The sequence below is a fragment of the Pezoporus wallicus genome, unplaced genomic scaffold, assembly GCF_028554395.1.
Source record: "Pezoporus wallicus isolate ANWC-B61680 ecotype Strahan unplaced genomic scaffold, APGP_CSIRO_Pwel_v1 contig_7684, whole genome shotgun sequence".
Lineage (NCBI taxonomy): Eukaryota > Metazoa > Chordata > Aves > Psittaciformes > Psittacidae > Pezoporus > Pezoporus wallicus.
In genome coordinates this window covers 753132-773353 of record NW_026642638.1, presented here as the reverse complement: position 1 = coordinate 773353, position 20222 = coordinate 753132, and the positions used below count along the sequence as shown (strand labels likewise).

Genomic DNA, 20222 nt, shown 5'->3' with positions numbered 1-20222 from the left:
AAAATACTGAGGATTTTGCTTGCAGTTTTTCATGTCTCAGTGCAGGTCTGGTAATCCCTGTCTGTGCAACAGTTTGGGGAGGGTAAATTTTATAATTAATGAGTGAGATGAGTTAATAATGCCCTGCTGCCTTAATGAAATCTATGTTAAGTAGCATGAAATAGACAAGCCAGTTAATTTTTCTATTATATCTGGGTATATCTAAAGGGTTGCTATAAAAGAGAAGAATTATCCTTACTGCATGATGCTTAGACTATGAACCAGTGTATATAGGCATCAGTAAGGAAGATTCATGTTAAATATAGCTTCTGAGTAATAAAGCTTTTTGAACTGGAGAGGAGCTGGTTGGAAAAGCTACCAAATGTTCATTAGTAAGAGCTTAGACATGTTTCAGGATTTGCCTTACAGCAGTATTATCCATGACTGGATATGAAGGATGGGTGAAATGACTGCTTCCTTGTCCCTCCCAGTACTATTATCATATGCTGCTTGCATGCTTTCAGAAATCTAGGTGTCAGTCATTATTGTATGTTTGTTCTCTAGTCATGGCCAGAGTGGTATCTGTTTCTTCACTCCATTTCACACTGCAGGGTTAGAAAATTTATGAAGTAGAAAACAAGAAATAGTCAGGAATATTTTTGGAAAATGTTTCCACTGCTAAACTTCTCAGGATTTCTGACAAAGATGTTTGCACTGAAGAAAAATATCCCATAATCACTTACTGTTTTGTTGTTCTGGTTTGGCCTTTTACTGTGTAGTTGAGTCTCTTTGTCTCATGTAATATTTAGCTGGCACTCATAATTTGATTCAACCCGTTCTCCTTCCCTGATTCCACTCAGTTCCCTTATACAGGTTTACCTATGATGTCCTCTAGTCTGAGATTTCTGTCTTCTTACATCATTCATAACTTGTAGTTCTGAATTCTGCCTTAACCTAATAAATGTAGTCTCAAAGCTTTTCTTTTGGATCATTATTTTCCAGTGTCAGAAGCATTGAATTTGAATCCTTGCCTTTACAAGAAAACTTGGTTTTGGGTAAATGCAAAAGTTCACAGGATTCCTGCTTGTTTGTGTCTCTGTTCCTTTGTTTTTCAGACAAGATTGTGTTAACCCCAACAGGAAGGCTGTGCCTACTTGTATCCTCTGCTATTTGTAGTTGCCTTTCTGATGACTTTTTTCTGTAAATAAATATGCCTGTCAACATTTTCTCATCTGGATGTCTGAAAGCTGTCTTCTGGCAGGGGAATACTTTTACATAAATTTCATTGTCCATTTACCTCTTAATTTTGTCCTTCCATTTCCCTCTTTGTTACTTTGAGTTTATTTGCTCTGAAACTCCTTCCTCTTTATTTTCAAGAGCTGTTATAATCTCTTAACTTGAACTCTGCGTTCCTGTCCTAAGCTTCTCTTCAAAGATTTCCCTCTCCCTCCCATATCTCATCTTTGTCTTTGATTAATGTAACTGTTGTGATTTTTCTGGACATATTCACAAGACTCAGTCTGGGATTTAAAATCCATCTAGTAGTGCTCTTGAATTCCAGCTTGCAGTTCAGAATTGCCCTGTTCCACAGATGTCTTGTTTTACTTAATTCAGTGGGATGTGAAAAAAGCTTAGGACAACAGAGGCTGCTTCAGTTTTATAAAGCTTTTATTTAACTCTAAAATTCTCATTCTTAGAGATGCCTTGAAAACCTTGAGGTTTTATGCAGCCTCTGCTATTCAGAGAATCTTTGTAGTGTAATTAATGATGTAAAAATATATGCTCTTCCCTTCCTGTGATTCTAGCTCTGACTGGTTTTTATGAAGCATAAAAGTATTAGTACAGTCCTGCTTCAGGTTTTTTTGGTTGTTTTGTTTTGTTTTGTTCAGAAGAATTTAGTTCCCTTTTTTGTGAATACTGACCAGTGCTGGGGATATTTTATCTCTTTTAAAAATACACTGCAACTTTGGGAAAATCCTCTAGCTGTGTCATCACAGAAATTGTGCTGATAGTTCTCTTTTAAAGGAATCATTGATAAACACAATTTGAAGGAGCAGCCTTGTCAGACATCACCCTGCCACTGTCACCACCGTCTCTTCTCAGCAAATATAACTCAAGTCCATTGAGGGGATTTATGACAAGAACTTGCAGACAACTTGGCCAAAAGATGGATAAGTTTACAAATATGTGTCCCCAAAACTAAATTTGAAATGTTTTGTGTGTAGTCCTGACTGCCTCAAGTAAGTTTCAAATCAGTGTTCTGTGGGAGTTTTAGAAGCTGACCTTGGGTGGTCATTAGCAGAGTTTAGTGAAGTTGTTGTTCACTGAAAATGAGTATGCAGTGTCACTCCACCAAACTTAGCATAGTGTGACTTAGGTTCAGTGCAATACAGTATTTTACTGAAGTCTTAGTTTCGAGATGTTTTTTCCTTTTGGTTAATGGATTGTGGTAGACACTATATTGCTGTGTTTGAATTTCAGGTAGCATGGTACATTTGGGGATTATGAAGATCAATTACATTGTCTAATGCCTTGAAAAAATACAACAGGAACTTGAAAGTCTTGAAAAGATTCATGCTTTTGTTTTGGCTACAGTATAAAACACCAAAAATTACTTCTAGTATTATACAGTACAGCTCACATTTTCTTTCTGCTTCAGGGTAAGCAAAGTCTTTATATTGTCACAGCTATTGGATGAGATGCTTTCATTAAAAAGCTCTTTCTCTTGCTTGGTAGCAAACCCAAAATATCCTGTTGAAGGAAATTTAACTTTTTTTTAATCAGGGGTGATTAAATTCTTGTCGTCTTTGCAGATGTTATGGGGCAGTTCTTACATAGAAGCTTTTACAGTGTGTCAGTTTTCATCTTTTATGTATTCATATCAGTATTTGTGGTTATGTTTAAAACTTTATTCTGTGTAACTAGTATTTTTTTTGGACAAAATAACCATACAGTGTACTTTTACTGTGCACTCTTTTACTGTCTTGATGTGAAATATGGGACATGATTGGGATAAATTCATTTTAACATGATAATGTGGTGGAGACAGTATCATACATGTTAAGAGCAGCATATCTTTTTAAGAAGTGAAATTAATTACGCATTCTGGAAATATAATGGAATTCTGTAAACATACCTTAAAAATGAATGTGGGTTGCAAAAATTTAATTTTGAAAGGCAAATGCACAGCTTTGGTCCATAAGGAGAGGGTTTTCCTCAGTGTCTGGATTAAGTAGCGATGATTTTCATAAGACCTCTGGAAGCAGGGCCACCCTTTAAACTGAAGCCTCTGCCCCTTTGTTTAGAAGTGATAAATTTATCTTTGTACATAGTTTTTGGGACTTCTGGGTTCAGCAGTAGCAGCCATTTTTCTCCGTCTTAGTAGCTGGTGCAGTGCTGTAGTTTTGACTTTCGGCCTGGGAACAACGCTGATAACATCAGTGTTTTTTAGTTGCTGCTCAGTAATGTTTACTCTGACCAAGGACTTTCTGAGTCTCATGCTCTGCCAGGGAGGAGGTGAAGCAGGGAGGAAGCAGAGACAGGACACCTGACCAAAACTGACCAAAGAGGTATTCCATACCACAGCACGTCATGCCCAGGATGTAAACTGGGGGCAGTTACCCGGAAGGGCTAGATCACTGCTTGGGTCGGGCTGGGTATCGGTTGGTGGGTGGTGAACAGTTGTATTCTCTTCCCTTATTATTTCCCTTATCATTATTATTATTGGTGGTAGCAGCAGTGGTTTGTGTTATACCTTAGTTACTGAACTGTTCTTATCTCAACCCATGGGAGTCACATTCTTTCGATTCTCCTCCCCATCCCTCTGGGAGTGGTAGGGGAGGAAGGAGAGGGAGTGAGAGAGAGACCGTGTGGTACTGAATTACCAGCTGGGCTTGAGCCACAATAGGACTGTTGCTCAAAAGTGCTCAAAAGTTTTTTTTTATTAACAGGTTATTTTCTTTATTATCAGATGTATATTGACAGGTTGTCTATTACCTTTTGGTGGAGATCAGTTAAACCTCCATAAATGTTGATGACTTTTATCATCATCACACATAATGTCAAGATGTAAATGCATTGCCTATGGGAAAAATACTTGTAGGATTTTTTGTTTGTTTGTTTTCAGAGCTGTAGAATAAATCCCTTTCTTTTAAAGTCCTTCCCATGCTAAACATAAAGCCTACATATTTTGGTCTTTAATCCAAAGACAAGAGATCTTATATGGTGAAAAAGATCTAAAGGGGGTTCTGGTTTAGTGCCAAGGAGCTCATCATGGACACTTAAGCAAAAGAATCCTTTCCCACTGCCTCATGAATTGAGCAGAAGCAGCAGCAGCGTTGGTTTTGTTTTCTGAGATCAGAAAACTCATTTCACTGCTCCTCTTGATTTTTCTTTTTTTTTTTTTTTTAATGCTGGTTTTGCATCAGAGGGAGTAAAAAGAAAGTCACACTGCCTGCTTCATTCTTGTCCTGCATGCCTGCGGATGTGAACCTGTATAGCTCTGTGCAGAGAACTAATGTGTAAATTTGGGGTTCAATATTGGATTAAGCATATCTCTGGCTGTGCAAATTCTGCTGCACTGGTAAGAATTTCACTGCAGCTGCATGTGAAGGTTGAGGTGAGGGTTACAGTCTTGAATTTGCAGCTCTGACATGTCAGTTATAAGACTGTTTAGTCTCTGACGCTATAAATGGAAATGTGTTTAATTATTATGGAAGAATAAACTGGAAGTAACAGTTCTAGCCGTGGATTGTTCTGGCCAGCATGTGGTAACTTGGAGGTGAGACTGGACTGTGTTATTGTGTATGATGCTTTGCATAGGGAGCCAGGAGAAGGGCTGTCTTACTGTGCAGAGGTCACGCAGTAATAAATTGGTTTTGCAAAGGTCGTGGTCACTAGCCATTATGACTGGTAGCCTGACCTCAGTAGCATACAAGGTTTAAAGACAAGTTTCTCCCCTCATCTTCTCAAAATACAGAATAGATTTGCTGGTGCTTATTTGTGCCTGAACAAACCTAAACTGTTTCTTTGACCAATTTATTTTTTTCCCCTCTAGATAAAGCCAGGAGATCAGATCTACCATATAAGGCTTCAGCAGAGCAATTGAATCAGTCCTACTTACTGAATATCTAGTTCTGATACAAAAGAGGGTTAATACAAGGATGAAAGTGGGCTAAAGGAAACAACTGCTTGTATTTATTATTATTAAAAAAAACAACAAAACCCACCACCCAAAAGAACCCAAAACAACAGCAACAAAACTAAATGAAAAGTTGGAACAAGAGATGTTAGCAGTGATGAAATTTTCCCAAACACTGGATTGATGCCTGACCTTACATTGTTTTCAGTAATGACCATGGCTCCAAAAAACATTGGAATTTTCTAATAAAAATCTGTAGACTGTTGGCAAGCCGTGACAACTGCATGTAAGGTACTGAGAAATGCATCTCCATAACACATATATTTGGGGCCTGTTGTTAGATACAGAAAAGAACATTAAGACCATGCATGTGAATAAGCTCCTGGGAAACAATAGAAATGCTTATTGTTACAACATGATTAGCTGCAGAGAAATGCAAATGAAAGCTGAAGATGTATTGGGGAAGGTATTCTATTAAGAATGAGGTGCAGTTAAGGCATTGTACAAAGTCCTTCCTGCTGAGGTGTCATTTAGAATATTACATGCAGTTGTGGCTACCATATTCAAGAAACATTGTGTTAAGCTGGCTGAAATTAAGTGAAAGGAATATTATGGGAATAAAGAGCCTTTTATGGAGGACAGTAGAGGAATATTTCAATGTGAGGATAAGAGCTAAGGGGTTTAGAACTTTAGCTGGAAGTTCAAAAAAAGCTCTTGCATCTTGTAGTATGCTCCTGGAACAGTCTCCTTAGTTAAACAATAGAAAGGAGAAAGAATGGGGGATTATCTTCCTGGTAAGACTTTATCCAGTCCTAGGGGGATCATAGGAAGTGAAGTCCTCCTGCCTTTAGGAGAACTGGACTTCAGGACTAAATGTGGTGACTTAAAGGTTCATTCTAGTCCAGTGTGAAATGTTCTGAAACAGTGACTAAAAAAACCCAAGCCTAAACTGCAAAGTATCTGTCCATGTAATAATGGCTTGTGACTGGCATGGGCATGCAAATCTGTATGTCTGTTATGTAATTTTTTGTTAGAAAACTCTGTGTTCTGTTTGGGTATGTGTTTCATACTTGCTTAGATGCTGAGCCAGCTTCAGTGAGTGAACTTCTGCGAATCCCAATTTATTAATCAACAAGAAGAGTATACACCTGGGGTTTATAATTATCTTAAGTATTCTCATTCTTGTGGATGAAGTCATGTAGTATGTATGCATTTTCAATTCTTAGTAACTATAAAAAGATATTTCTTGCAGCGTTTTCCAAGTTGTGTTAATCTCTTGATGACAGTGAAGAGGTGAGATTTCACTTTTAATAAAGATCACCATCCAGTGCCATTTTAAATAGGTTGGAGATTTAAAGCTGCTGCTAAATTGATTAGATGTCTTATGTGAGATGCCACCTTCAGTTATTAACAGTATTGGGTTATGTAATTGAAAATGAGAAATCATTATTGCTAAGATTTCTTACAGGCATGTGTATGAGCAAGGGATGTTTTCAGTCAAGTTCTAACAGTAACTGAAAAAATCTGTTTGCTTTCTTGTATCTTCATAATTCTGGGAGCACTGCTACATTCCTAACGGCATATTTAAATTTGTATCTCAATTGTTAACACAGTAATAGAATTATAATATTTCATTATAAATGTTAAAATGTTAAAGATTGCACTTGCAGTAAAAAAGTATCTCTCAGATGGCAGAATTCTGACAAATGCAGAAATTTGGGGTTTTGTGAAATTGTTTTGGACATAAGAATATTGGTGACCTGTGTTTGACTTTTGTATAGTTCACAAGATTCTTACATGCAAAATTTGGTTTTGTGGTGTTTTTTGCTTCTGATTCTTCCCTCTCGTTGACTCTGTCTGATCTGCAAGTTGCTACAGTACACTTAATTTCAGTTTTCAGTTTCTTTTTACCTTATCTACTCACATTTTGCCAGTGTATAGATAACTAGGGTAATTGCTGTATGAATTACTGTGGAGATGACTGTGCCTGAAACATTCCAAAGGACAAATTGATTTTTAATCAAGCTGTGCCAATAAAAGATGAATCATTCTGCAGGAACTGAAATAAAGCAAGTAACAACCAAACATTTGCCAAAAGCTACAACAGCAACAAAAGTAATTCACAAGTGGAAAACCTGATGAACTGAATGAGTTTTCTGTTAAGCTTCTATGTTCATAGATTCATAGATTCTTTGTAATTTTATGATCTTTTACTGGTGTGGGGTTTCTGTTTCTGTGTTTTGTTCTTTATAGTTGCCCTGTGGTCACCGGTGTAAAGAGGTTTGCCATTCAGGTAGCTGTCCTCTGAACTGCAGCCAGAAGGTTAAACTCCGATGTCCCTGCAAGAGACTGAAAAAGGTACATTTCTAAGTTACAGTTTTAAGAATGATGCATTTTTTTGCATCATTCTTCGCATGTTCCTGGACTTGTGTGGATGAATTTGCTCTGGTGCAGGTTAGAGTAGGTCCAGTTATTCTAGTAGAGCAGTTTACATCAGCTACAGATCTGGGTTGCAATATCAAAAGATTCACTGAAGAATATAAAATCCTGTTGGTTTTAAACCATGTTCGCTGCATGACTTAAAATAGCTTTATCTTCAAGCACACTTACATTTCTATAGCTTCAATGGGAGAACAGTCAGACGACCTGGAGTGATTTGAGAAGAAAAAATACATTTTTCTGACTATATTGGGGAAGTTTATAATTATGTGAATTGGAAAAAGCACAGATGATATGAATCCCTAACTAATGTAATTAGTTAAGGTTCTTTGCAAACCTAGAAGCAAGTACAGACATCAGCAATCCCTAGCTTCTAACAAAGATAAAAGACAAAGTAATGTAACAAGTGTATTATAGCTACATAGTATTGTGAGGGGAAGAACAGAAATTGCTGTGAAGTCTTGGCAAATAATAATGACTTAGTGAAAAATAATTATCTGGCTTCACTAAAAGGTGCTTAAATTATTTATTGGGACCCTGTTAACTTCTGAGCCTCCAAAACAGGTTTTGGTTCCCCAGAGTTCTCAGCTTCTCTGAGAAGTGTCTTGTGCAACCAGGAGTCTTGCAGGTGGGGTGTTCAGCAGGAGAAAGGATGATACATACAGAACAAGTGCTTCAGATTGTACAGATTTTACAGTCTCTGCTTACAGATAACCACTTGTTTTCCCTTCACTGTTCGGGGGAGGAAGTGTGAGTGAGAATTATTTCCCTCTTCCTCCCACGCCTTCCTTCCTTCCTTCCTTCCTTCCACACCTTGCCCTGTAATCTCAACCAGTTAAGAGCACGTAAGTGAAATTACTGAGGCTCTGAATGCTCACCCTTTCTGCCAGAGTTCAGAAGGTTATCTTACTTTGTCTTGGGCAAACAAGTGAGAAAAGAGAAGAGAGGATAAATGAAACTGAATATTTGATTTATTCTTACTTTTCAGCTTGTTTTACCAGAAGGAAGGAAAAAAGGACAATTTAATACAGAATTAGAGGTTCAGATAACATTTTCATCATTAGCTTTATTTTCTGTGTAACCAATGTTTTATTAAATTAGAATGTTTTATAATTATTTTCATAAAGAAGTGAACATTATAACTAAACATTTTATATAGGGAAATGATTATAAAGTACTCAAATTATACATTACAGGAAATACAGTGCAGCAAGATACAAGAAGGCAGAGTTCCACTGGAATGCGATGCATTATGCAAGGAAATGAAACAGAAAGCATCTGAGGTAATGTATCCATTGTAGCTGTCATTTCCTCTCAGTGCTTCAAGAAAAGTAGGGGAAAAAGAATACAGAATTATTTTTCAAGGCAATACCAGCAGAAAATACAACATAAGTAGATGTGCAGTTCAATAGCAGCTACTTTTTCAGAATTGTGTTCAACTTAGTGGGGAGAGTTACAGTGTTTGTAGACAGTGTTAACTTGGTGAAATATTACCTTAAAACAGTATTGTTATTTAATTTGTTAGAACTGGTTTTTTCCTCTTCCATTGAGAGCAAGTGATGATCATTAAATTATATGATAAAATCATTACTGTTGATGATGATTGCTATAGGATTTGGGCCAGGCCACTTCACATGTCATTGTTAGATCTGCCTTTCCAGGGCAGATTTTTACAGCCTGTGAGTGCTCAACTTGTCTAGCATGAAGAGTGTAATCCTGTCACACTGTATTAGTTACCCTGGGCCAGAAGAATGGGGAGTTTGCTCATGCTGTCACCCAGAGACACAGAATATCAAGACTGGAAGAAGTCTGTTAAAAACTGCAGACACTTACAAAGATAGTTTAGTTTTGATAGTTGCAAACTAACTGTCAGTTTCTAAAACCTTTGTGTGTTAACTCTTAATAAAACTCTGCATGTATAGCACCTAGAGTATGCACTTCTGAAGAACTAAGTGCATCTTTTACTGTACTTTTTATTAAAGAAATAGTTCTAGAAATGTTTTTCCAAAATGTGGTATAATAGTTAAACGTCCCTCTACCTATATATATTATACCTATGTATCTTATACAAATATGATCACACCGATGTAAAAAGGAGCAATTTTGTTCCTTTTTTTCCCACATTTGTGTGTCACTTTTTCATTTGGAGCTGAAGTTCTGCCATTAGATGGCAGTGAAATGCTGGGAAGCTGGTTGTGCAGTCTTTTCTACACCAGACTTTCCCGTTTCAGATGTGCACAACTGAAAAGCTCTTTTCTAAAGAGAGACTGTCATTGTCTCTAGATTCAGGAAATTCTCAATAATGGTTTTATTTGATACATTGTTTAGCAATTAAAAACCATGTTTGAAAACCTATGAATAGGATCGTTCTATTGACCCTGTCCTCAGTGCACACTGTTTGAGGTACAGTGTGCTAAAGCTTGGGCTAGTGTGCTTTCTCCTTAGTCATCAAAAGTTCTTGAATTGTGGATTGTTTGGAACAAATTTCACCTGTACAAACTGTATTTATTAAGTTACTGTCATTGTTAGTATGCAAATTGTGCAGTTATGAGGATCAAGACTGTGTTTCTTTCGAAGTTATTAATCTTATTTTTACATTTAACTTTTGTAAGTTAGATATACTTCCCCAGTATACTCTTCCTGTTTCTACTGTTACTGTGACTATGGCAATTTTAGAGATTGAGCTGATGTCTTTCTTTTTAATGGCTTCTGGATTTATATCCTGTTAGCACACCTAATTGTTTCTTCAGTTGACATAAACTTTTGGCATCTACAAATGTCCTGTAGCATTGCCCTTCTACATTTAGCCAAATACTCCGTGGGAAGTAGAATACTTCCCTCTGTTTTGAACCAGCCTTCTGGTAATGTCATTTTATGCCTTTGCTTTTGTCTTATGAAAAATAATTACTGATGGTTTATCCCTATTTGGTATCTTCCCACTCTTCAGGAATGTGTGCCTTGTTAGTCACCTGATGAACCCTAGCTATGCATCAATTTAGATGGAAGCTACTCCATGCTATTGTCTTTTGCATGTGTTCAGGCTTTACATTCTTTTGTTGTTGCAGGACCACAACTGAATGGAGGAGCTAAGTGCATCATGTATTTACATATTGACTTTTTTTTTTCCTGTACTGTTCTTCATGATTTCTAGCATTTAACCTGCTTTCTTGAACACTGCAAAACATTTCTATAGAATTATAAATTGGTGATGGTGGAATATTTTTAATCACATTTGGCTTGAATTACACCAAAAGCTTTAAAGCAGTTTGGTTATGCGTTTTCCAATATATGTTATATTAGGTACAAATATTGAGGTTTCATTTTGCTCTAGTAGTCAGGGAACATTTAAAGTACTTGGAATGAAATATGTGTGTGTAAATTATATATATTTATACATATATAGGAATTACCTGTATGGGTAAAGTAGTGAATTGCGATAAAGTTGTTGAAAACTTAGAATAACTGTCTTTGGGAATTTTTCTGCTTGTTAGTGAACAAATTACTCTTTTTAGGTTTTATATTTGTCAGTTCAGCTTGTCAAGTTGAAGTCAGAAGTTCAATTTATAACCATGTAGCATCTATTGTATGTTCCATGTTTTCCAAATGTGAGACCCAGCAGCTTTGTCTAAGAATTTTTTGTAATCTCAGTAAGTTAAGAGCTCACTTGGTGGAGGTGTTGTTCATTTTTGCTGAGAACAATTCCATAGGAGTAATTATGACTATGTAAGAAAATAGTTTTAGCTGCTGTTTACAACAGATGCTTATCATTTTATATGCCTGGACAGATAAAAGAGGCAGAAGCCAAAGCTGCTATTGAAGAAGAGAAACGAAGACAACAGGTATCAACCTTTCTTCTTCTTCACCCACTTCCTTCCCACTTTGTTCTTGTTAGTAAATCATTTCATTGACATGCAGCTAAAGATGTGTAGTTTTTAATGTGACAGTTATTCCTGTCAGCTGTTACCTTGCTCCAAGATGTGTGCTGTGAATTGCAGTGGTTAAGAGCCCATGTGTTTTCCCAAACAATTTTCATAATTTTATATGAATCAGTTTAATCTTGCTTTACTGTAACTGTGTATAGTTTATTTTTTAAATACTAAGTACTGCTAATTTTAATTAAACACTTTAGAATGCATAAAGCCCACAAAATTGCTGAATAGCGTCCATAGAGATGTAAATGTCAGGTGAAGCTTCCCCCCTTTCTTTCATCATGAAAGAATGAGGAAGCCTAAATGAGTCTTCATCCTTCATGGTCTCTGAGGGGGTGTGAATGGGAGGAGAAGGTGTATTTACTGTAGTTGCTGTTGTTTATGAGCATATTGTCAGCCTTGTAATCCAGGAAACTTCTGTGAACTAGAAATGCAAAGTTGCTGGTGTTTGTATTGCTCTGATTGTGTTCTCATGCATTCACTTAATTTACAGCCCCTCTAGTAAAGTCTCAGTAACGGGACTTCTCTGTAACTGTTGCAGGTTCACTCCACCAGTACAGTGTGCAACATTATTTTTGTCTTGATTCTTCAGCAGTGATTATTTCTCTCTGTGGTTGCTTTCTGCTTGTATGTTCACTGAAGTCCCACAGTTATAGTCCAGCTGTACCCTTATGCAGTATATGGAACTACTTTTGCTTATATGTCTTGTGATGGGTGAAGCTTCAGGGATAGGAGACTCTTAAAAGGTTGATAGAGTGATATAGCACAATAGCAAATAGTAGGACCACAACAGTAAAAAATAGGACAAACCTGCTAAAAAAAAAAAAGTAAAATAAAGTAGGACAACAGTAACTAATAAATAGGCTCCAAAATTGCACACAAGTACTAACCTCGGCTACTGCAGCCTTTTATCTAAAATTGATTCCCTTCCAGTTTGATCTCTTAATCTGCCATCTGGTGATGTGAATTGGAGGACATCACTGTCATAGGGTGTTGGGTCACATTAAGAGTATAGAGTTATTGAGTATAATCCCTTCTCACAAACGTTTGCATCTTGTACCACCTTCCTGATCTCATTAGCACATTTTTATATACACAGTTTATCTGTTAGTTACAGGTTCTTGAGACCTGTATCGATTAATACTTTATTAACTCTTCTATATACAAATTGTAATTGCTATACAAACTAATTGTATAGCACATTTAAATATCTAGCACATTTATATATTGGTATTTACTGTATTTGATAGCTGCTTCTGCTAATAGGATTTACAGATGGAATAATTTGTTTCTTAGTGGAAAGGAGATGGCTTAGTTAGGCTTTTCATAATGGCCCTAGCAGCCAAACTTTCTGTTTCTAATTCAGAGGCACCCAGTGAGGCCAGGGTTTTCACAATTGGTAGAGGTGGAAAAAAGATCAGTGCTTTGCTATTTAACAATTCAGACTAATCTGTCTCTGCATCCCACTCTAGTGCAAAAGATTTGGTTAAATTTGTGAGCTAGCTGGTAATAGTCAAGGGTTTCAATACTGAAAGTCAAGGTCTCAAACCTGAAATCTGGTTTAATGAGTTGTAAGAAAGATTTTGTTTCCTTTTTTTCTTAGAAAGAAAAAAAAAAAAATTAACAGCTCCTTAGAGGTTACAGAAGTCAAGCATGTCCCCTGCCTAGAGCTTGTTTAGCTTGAAAAATTAAAGTAGCTTGAAGACTGGGCACAACCATTACTTTATTGCTCAGAGATCATTGAAGAGGCACTTTGGGGATGATGACAGTTACATAAAACCTGTAGGTAGCTTTTCAAGGATAGTGATGTCTTTTTTTTTCTCTCTTATTCTGTGCCCACAAACCTTTTCTCATTCTGTGTTTTGTTTTTTATGATGTATCTATTTTTAGCTGGGGTTTTATAAAGATGACTAGGAAGGCAATTCAGTACTTGTTATATAATTGTTCGAGGCCTATATTTTAATTCAGATTACTGCAATTCATGAAGCACTCTGCTTTAAAACTTAGAGAGCACAAGTATATGGTAACTATAGAAGCCCACAGTTTTATTTAGCATCTATGTAAGATGAAATACTGCCATATTATCTATAAAACCTCAAGAACTCTGCACTTCCTCCACATTTTCAATTTTGAAAAACTGTTCCATTAAAATACTTTGCTTTTCTAAAGGAGGATTAGCCAGTTGGAATCAATTTTGGTTCAGATATCAGGGTGTGGAACTTTGAACTTTTCCCCCATATTGTCACAAAACTGCCAACAATTTCTGCCTTTATTATGTACAAAGGAATGGACATCAAAATGGGTCCCTTTCTCCTGCTAACAGTGGTATCTAGCACAAGAAGGAAAGTAAGATCTGCTTTGTGAAAATCTGACAACTATTTGCTGTCAGTGGAGGAAGACCAGACATCAGGCAATCTTGAATTCCAAAGGAAAATTGTATTTACTGGACTACTTCTCTGTCCATTTCCCGAAACAGGCTTATTCTTGTTTCTTCAACGCACCCACCTTATTGTCTTAGTCCCTCTCTTCCTGTCAGCACTGCAGTAGTAGTCATGTAGATTTATCTCCTCTCGTGGCCAGACTTGGTCTCTGTTCACTGTCCACGTTTCCTCTGCTTCAGCCTAATCTTGTGTCTTTTGCCCAGCCAGTCCTGGCTTGCTGCACTCTGCTGCTCCTGTCTCCTTTCTCTCTTCCAGTTCTAGTTTTTCTGCTCCCTAGTTCTTTGGCCCATATTTTCCTTAGTAGCTGAGAACTTTACCTAAAATCCAGACAATCATCAGATGTTTTCTGGTTTTAGCCTTTCTTAGAATATATTTTCTGATTTTCATAGCAATTAGGTGTCTTTTCATTAGAGTCTCATCCCAGTCTTACAGTCTTTGTTCCAGGATGTCTAATTCCAGCATTGTACCCTAAAATAAGTCTTGTCTGTATTATCTTGATACCCTTTAAAAAGGTGTCTTGGTTTTGGCTGGGATAATTTTCTTCCTAGTAGCGCCCCCCCCCCCCCTCCCCCGGGGCTCTGAGCAACAAAAAGCAGTCATTCATGCAGTAGTTCTTGGGTCAGTCTGGAGTGGGTGAGATGTGAAAAATGTGCTTTATACCCCAGCTGGGGGGAATGGTCCAACCTGGAGCCCCATGCCATTGCCCAGAACACTATCCTGGGCATTGAGAAACAGATTTTGTGGCGACACAGCACCCCAGAGAGAATTGAGTCAGACAATGGGACTCATTTCCGAAGCAACCTTATAGACACTTGGGCCAAAGAGCATGGCATTGAGTGGGTATATCACATCCCCTACCACGCACCAGCCTCTGGGAAAATCGAACGGTACAATGGGCTGTTAAAAACTACACTGAGAGCAATGGGTGGGGGAACTTTCAAGCATTGGGATACACACTTACCAAAGGCCACCTGGTTGGTCAACACCAGAGGATCTGCCAACAGGGCCGGCCCAGCCCAGTCAGAACTTTTACATATTGTAGAGGGGGACAAAGTTCCCATGGTGCATATGAAGAATTTGCTGGGGAAGACAGTCTGGGTTATTCCTGCTTCAGGTAAAGGCAAACCCACTCGTGGGATTGCTTTTGCTCAGGGACCTGGGTGCACTTGATGTGGAGGATGGGGTTGTCTGATGTGTACCTCAAGAGGATTTGATTGTGGGTAAGAATAACCAATGACTTGGATTGTATGATGTTAATTGCTATATAGCACTGTTATCCCTTCTGTGGTGTCTGTATGCCATATCAAGGGTATTACAGTAAAAATCACCCACTTTAATGAAAAATGAACTTTGGTGAAACCAGACAAGTGCAGTGGTGGTGGAACCAAAATTGGCTTCAGCATGCAACAGTCCAGCACCACATCTTTTCTGCTCTGAAAGACTGTTGTGACAGATGGAGCCCAAAGTCAAGGACTAAATGAACTCGGTGGACTTTTATAGGGATGGTACATAGACTGAGGGAATGCTACCTGTGTGTATATGTATCAAAGGACAGGAAAGGTGATGGTGGTTAACTGGTATGTTTTGGGAAGTGTAAGACCTGGCATGATGTAAATGGTATGGAATAAAGGGTGGATACAATCTTTGTTTCTTCCTAGTAGCTGGTGCAGTGCTGTGTTTCAGCTTCAGTCTGAGAACAATGCTGATGATAACACACTGATGTTTTAGTTGTTGCTAAGTAATGCTTACCCTGATCAATGAGTTTTCAGTCTCTCATGCTCTGTCAATGAGGAAGGGCACAAGAAGCAGGGAGGAAGCAGAGACAGGACACCTGACCCAGACTAACCAAAGGTGTATTCCATACTGCAGCACGTCATGCCCAGTATATAAACCCAGAAGGGCAGATTGCTGCTTGGGTCAGACTGGCTATCAGTTGGTTGTTGGTGAGCAATTGTATTGTGCATCACTTGGTTTTCTTGGGTTTTATTCTTCTCTCTCTATCTCCCTTTTCATTACTCTTGTTATTTGTAGCAGTAGTATATTTGACTATATTTCAATTGTTAAACTGTTCTTATCTTAACCCACAGGTTTTTCCTTTTCCTGATTCTGTTCCCCATCCCACCAAGCCCAGTACTTGGTTGCCAGCTGGGCTTAAGTCACAATAAAGAGTGTGCAAGGGGATGAGGAACAGGGATCAGAGGATCTTAGTGTTCATTCCAGGCATCGCCCTGAAACTGCTGTTCTGGGTGGAAGCTTGGCATTCTTCTGATTTTTTTCCAGTGACTTTGCTTCATTTTTGGGCCTAAGGGAATGGGCTTTCTTTTGAAGGACACTATATACCTACTACTGTCATATATGAGTGACTAGGTGTTGTTATAACACTTAACAAATGGCATATTTTTGTGCATGTCTAAGATTGTAGCTATTAATCTAAAATTCAGCTGAGCATACAAAATATAAGTAGAAGAAAGAGGAGAGATTTTTATTTAATTTATTTTTGCAGTGTATCTTTATTATGCAGGGGAGATCTTTGAAGATTTCAGCCTATGCTTTCAGATACGTAATTGTAATAGCTTAAATATGAGTGCTTTTTAATGTAAAATAATGTATTGCTAACACATTTAATGGAAATAACAATCTCTTTTTGTCTTAACATTCAGTTTGAGTTAAGGATCTAATGTAAAACTTCAGTTGGCTGTATTTTGGCAGTGTTTTTTATGGGAAAATAAACAGCAGCTTAATACTTGGAAGCGAAATGCTTTGCAACCATGGGATTAGTGCTAGCATCTCGTCTGTAAGAGATGTGTAAGTTGTGTAACTTCCATTGGCAGTTATTATTATAAAGTGGCTTTGGGGAATGGTATTTAAAATCTGCATATTCTTCACTTTTTAATTATGACACAAATGTTAACTGCTTCTGGTTTTCTTCATCTAGGCTGAACTGGAAGCTTTTGAAAACAGATTAAAAGGGCGAAGAAAGAATAAGAGAAGAAAGGATGAAGTAGAAGTTGAACAGTCATCATGGCAGAAATACAAGAACCTTGTTATGCTGCCGATGTTCGGAGTTGCTGTTGTGATGGTTGCATGGCTCATGGTCTACAATGACTGAAACAACCAACTCAATATTTAATATATCTCAGTTGGGCTTTAAGGTAGCTATTAATCCTAGAACATTAGTCTATGTGTAACAGAACTTAATATGCATAGATTATGTATGTACACTATTTGCCAAGTGCAGAGGAGGGAGGAAATGTCACCTTTTGTGTTATATTCACAGCACAAAACTGAAATTAGACACTGAAAGTAATAGTAAATTTTAGTCTACACTGAAGTGCTGATGTAGTTTGTCTGACTGATATCCGTTAACATCTCTTCTATTTATATATTGGGTTACTTTTCCTTGTCTCCATAATATTAAAAATAGGTTAGTATAAAATGCTTTATTGAACATCTGTTTTCTGTAAAAATCTATGTAATGGTTTATTGAATATTAGTATTCTTATGCTAGTCTTTATGTTGTATCACACAATAATTTTTGTGCTTTAGGTCAGTTTTAATTATAACAACTAATGGGGAACTTTATATCACTTAGGCTTGAATGTTCTGGGGCCTCATGACAGAACTTTGTTCAGAGAAAGGAATGGGAACTGTCTTTGAAGTCAACTGTATCACAACAATAAAATGGTCTCCCTTATGGACCGTGGGGTTTGTTTTATGGTTGTGTCATGTCTACCCCCCACACCACTGTCCTTATTTCCTTAAAATCAAACAACAAAAAAAAAATTGAAAACTTCATTTAGTGGAGAGATGCATATGCTGAACATGGATGTGATGTAGTTTCAGATACAGGGATGCATTCTCATCGCTACCCCCATCACCAACAGCAAAGAAACAATCTGAAATTGAATTTAAGAGTATCACTTGACTAGTTGTATAGATAAATATCACATTTGGATGTTTGCATAGTGTGCAAAACTGTAATTGACTAGTGTAACAGTGTGATTGTGTCATTCTGAAGCCATCTGGGTGGTGCTTGCTAATGTGTAAACTATCTGGCTAATCTTTTAAGTGTTCAAGTATTTTCTTACTGACAGTTTAGAATACCTCGCTTTGGGCTATTAGTGTTGGTTGGTAAAACTGAAAGGTTTACACAGCTTCAAGACTGTTAGAGAAGCTATATTGCCTCAGCTGAGGGACTGCAAGTTAAATTCAGGGGGAGGAAAGAGGGGAGAGATCAGAAAATGGAATTTTTAAACCTCTAATGGAAATTGTATGCTGAGACTTGAGCATTGTGGTTAAGTGGAAACTGCTTACCAGATCCTGTGAAAGCCAAAGGGGGTTAGGCTGCCCTTGTAATTCAGACATACAATTTCATTGTAAATCCTGCAAAAGCAGTGGGACTGTTTGTTGGAATGAGTAGAGAAGATTGCAGCTTGTTCGAAACCTTGCTTGGTTGGTTTGGGCCCACTTGAAAAGGGACCTGCTATTAATTTGACCTGATATCCAATTGTAATTGTGGTTCTGCAGCAGTAGGAAGAAAAAAAAAGAACAGGAAAGCTGCAGAAGGCAGTAGCTTTTCGATTGACAAAATGGGGGGAAAATCAGTTTCTTTTCAATTTTTCACCTAAGTTTGGTGAAAGAGGAAAGAGGTGAGGAAAAGCTGACAATATGTAGCATGGATTAGTGCTATCTGATGGCTTCATAGAGTTTTTTTAGTTGACTTTAGAAATGGATATTATTTCTGTCATGATGTGTCAGGCTATTCATATGTAAAGTTGTAGAATTAATTGAGATTACAAGCACAGTTGCATCTCTGAATTCTCTTATGTTACAGGATAAAGAATAAACTGTTTTCCTTACTATTACTTTAATTCTTTTCTGTAATATTAATGCCTGGAAGATAATTCCATATGTAACTCCTTTTTCTATTTACTGCTAGCTTTTTCTTTAAAAGCAGTACAATGGAAAGTTTATCTTTGCCTCTACAGCAAAGAGAAGAAATCCCTCTCTACAGAGCTATAAAACTGAACTGCACTTGAATTATACATTTGAAGTAGCTCTTAGTGTTCTTTTCTGCATATTTTGCAGTATTTCTGTGAAATATTGGAGAGAGGACTTGCTTCTTATTGATAATCTTTATTGTAGTAAGAAAGCACACCAGTCTTTATGAATTCATCCCATTCACACAAATGTGTGTATGAGTAGGCATGTTCCCTTAAAGGATTTGTATTGTCTGAACCTCGCACATGTGAGACATACCTATTTTTGAAATGTTATTCAGAACAGTCCTGTATATCTTCTCCAGCCATCTGAGTCATCTGCGCTCTGTTGGTCTGCCTGCTGAACCAGTTATTTTTTTCTTGGCATAAAAAAAGTGTGGGGGTTCAAGCAATCTGCAGCTTAATAAATCACTGATTCCTATTTGGTTTTCTAAATTACTTTTACAGTTAATATTTTGCCTTTTTTGGTTGGAGCTGCATGTTGCAAGCATGACAACCTTTGGAAGTAAAAGGTACAGACAAAATCACCTGTTATTCAGTATTGAGCAAATATTTTGAATGTTAACATTTTATACTAACAATGCATCTTGATAAGCAAAACAAATGATATAATCTGACCTGCTGTGGTAGGGGAACTATTGAGAGAGAAACCTGATAGATTAATGGTTGGACTCGATCTTAAAGGTAGTTTCCAACCTAAATGATTCTATGATGAGGATACTTAATGTGAATAATATTCAGCTATGTGTAAAATGAAAAAAACTGGGGATGCTTTTCCTGATCCTAAATGCATTCTGGTGAGCATTCGTCTTTCTGCTGGACTGAGGTGCTTACCAGTCAATAAGTTTTGGAATGGAACCTCCTTAGACAATTTTGTTCCCTGTAACAATGACAAAGCCATTGCATGTGTTAATTTAATGTAAAAACCAAGTCAGACAATAAAGACATCAAAACTAAGTTGGAAATCTGTTTGTTCTTGAATGCTGGTGTAGTAAAGCAGCAGACTTCTGGGTAATAGTAACTGACATAACTGCAGCGTAAGTTTCGGGCATGTTTCTTTGGCAGTGACAGTTGTTAATGCTCAGGTTAATGCTGGAATTAGGTGATCATGTACCTTTATGTTGTTGCTCATAAAAAATTGCAAGAATTGGTTTGGGAAGTAGATTAAGATGAAACAAATTGGAATGGATTTAGTAGATTTTTTTTTTTTTTTGCCTCAAATGGGGAAATATAGCTGATTTATTAGGCAGTGGAAGCTTGGTGTGTGGTAGCTGCTCTCTGGTGTGTGCTTTAA

The 20222-nt window shown here is 37.3% G+C and overlaps 1 protein-coding gene across 1 annotated transcript in view; it reads left to right on the top strand.

The window, feature by feature from the left end:
• The window catches only part of NFXL1 (nuclear transcription factor, X-box binding like 1), a 47430-nt gene extending 27545 nt beyond the window's left edge, over positions 1 to 19885 (top strand). The window contains exons 19-22 of the mRNA XM_057431056.1: positions 7373 to 7477; positions 8755 to 8841; positions 11344 to 11397; positions 16864 to 19885. Of these exons, the coding sequence (XP_057287039.1) occupies positions 7373 to 7477; positions 8755 to 8841; positions 11344 to 11397; positions 16864 to 17037 (420 nt within the window). The 3' untranslated portion in view covers positions 17038 to 19885. The remainder of the gene's footprint in view (positions 1 to 7372; positions 7478 to 8754; positions 8842 to 11343; positions 11398 to 16863) is intronic.
• The last annotated feature ends 337 nt before the right edge of the window (positions 19886 to 20222 follow it).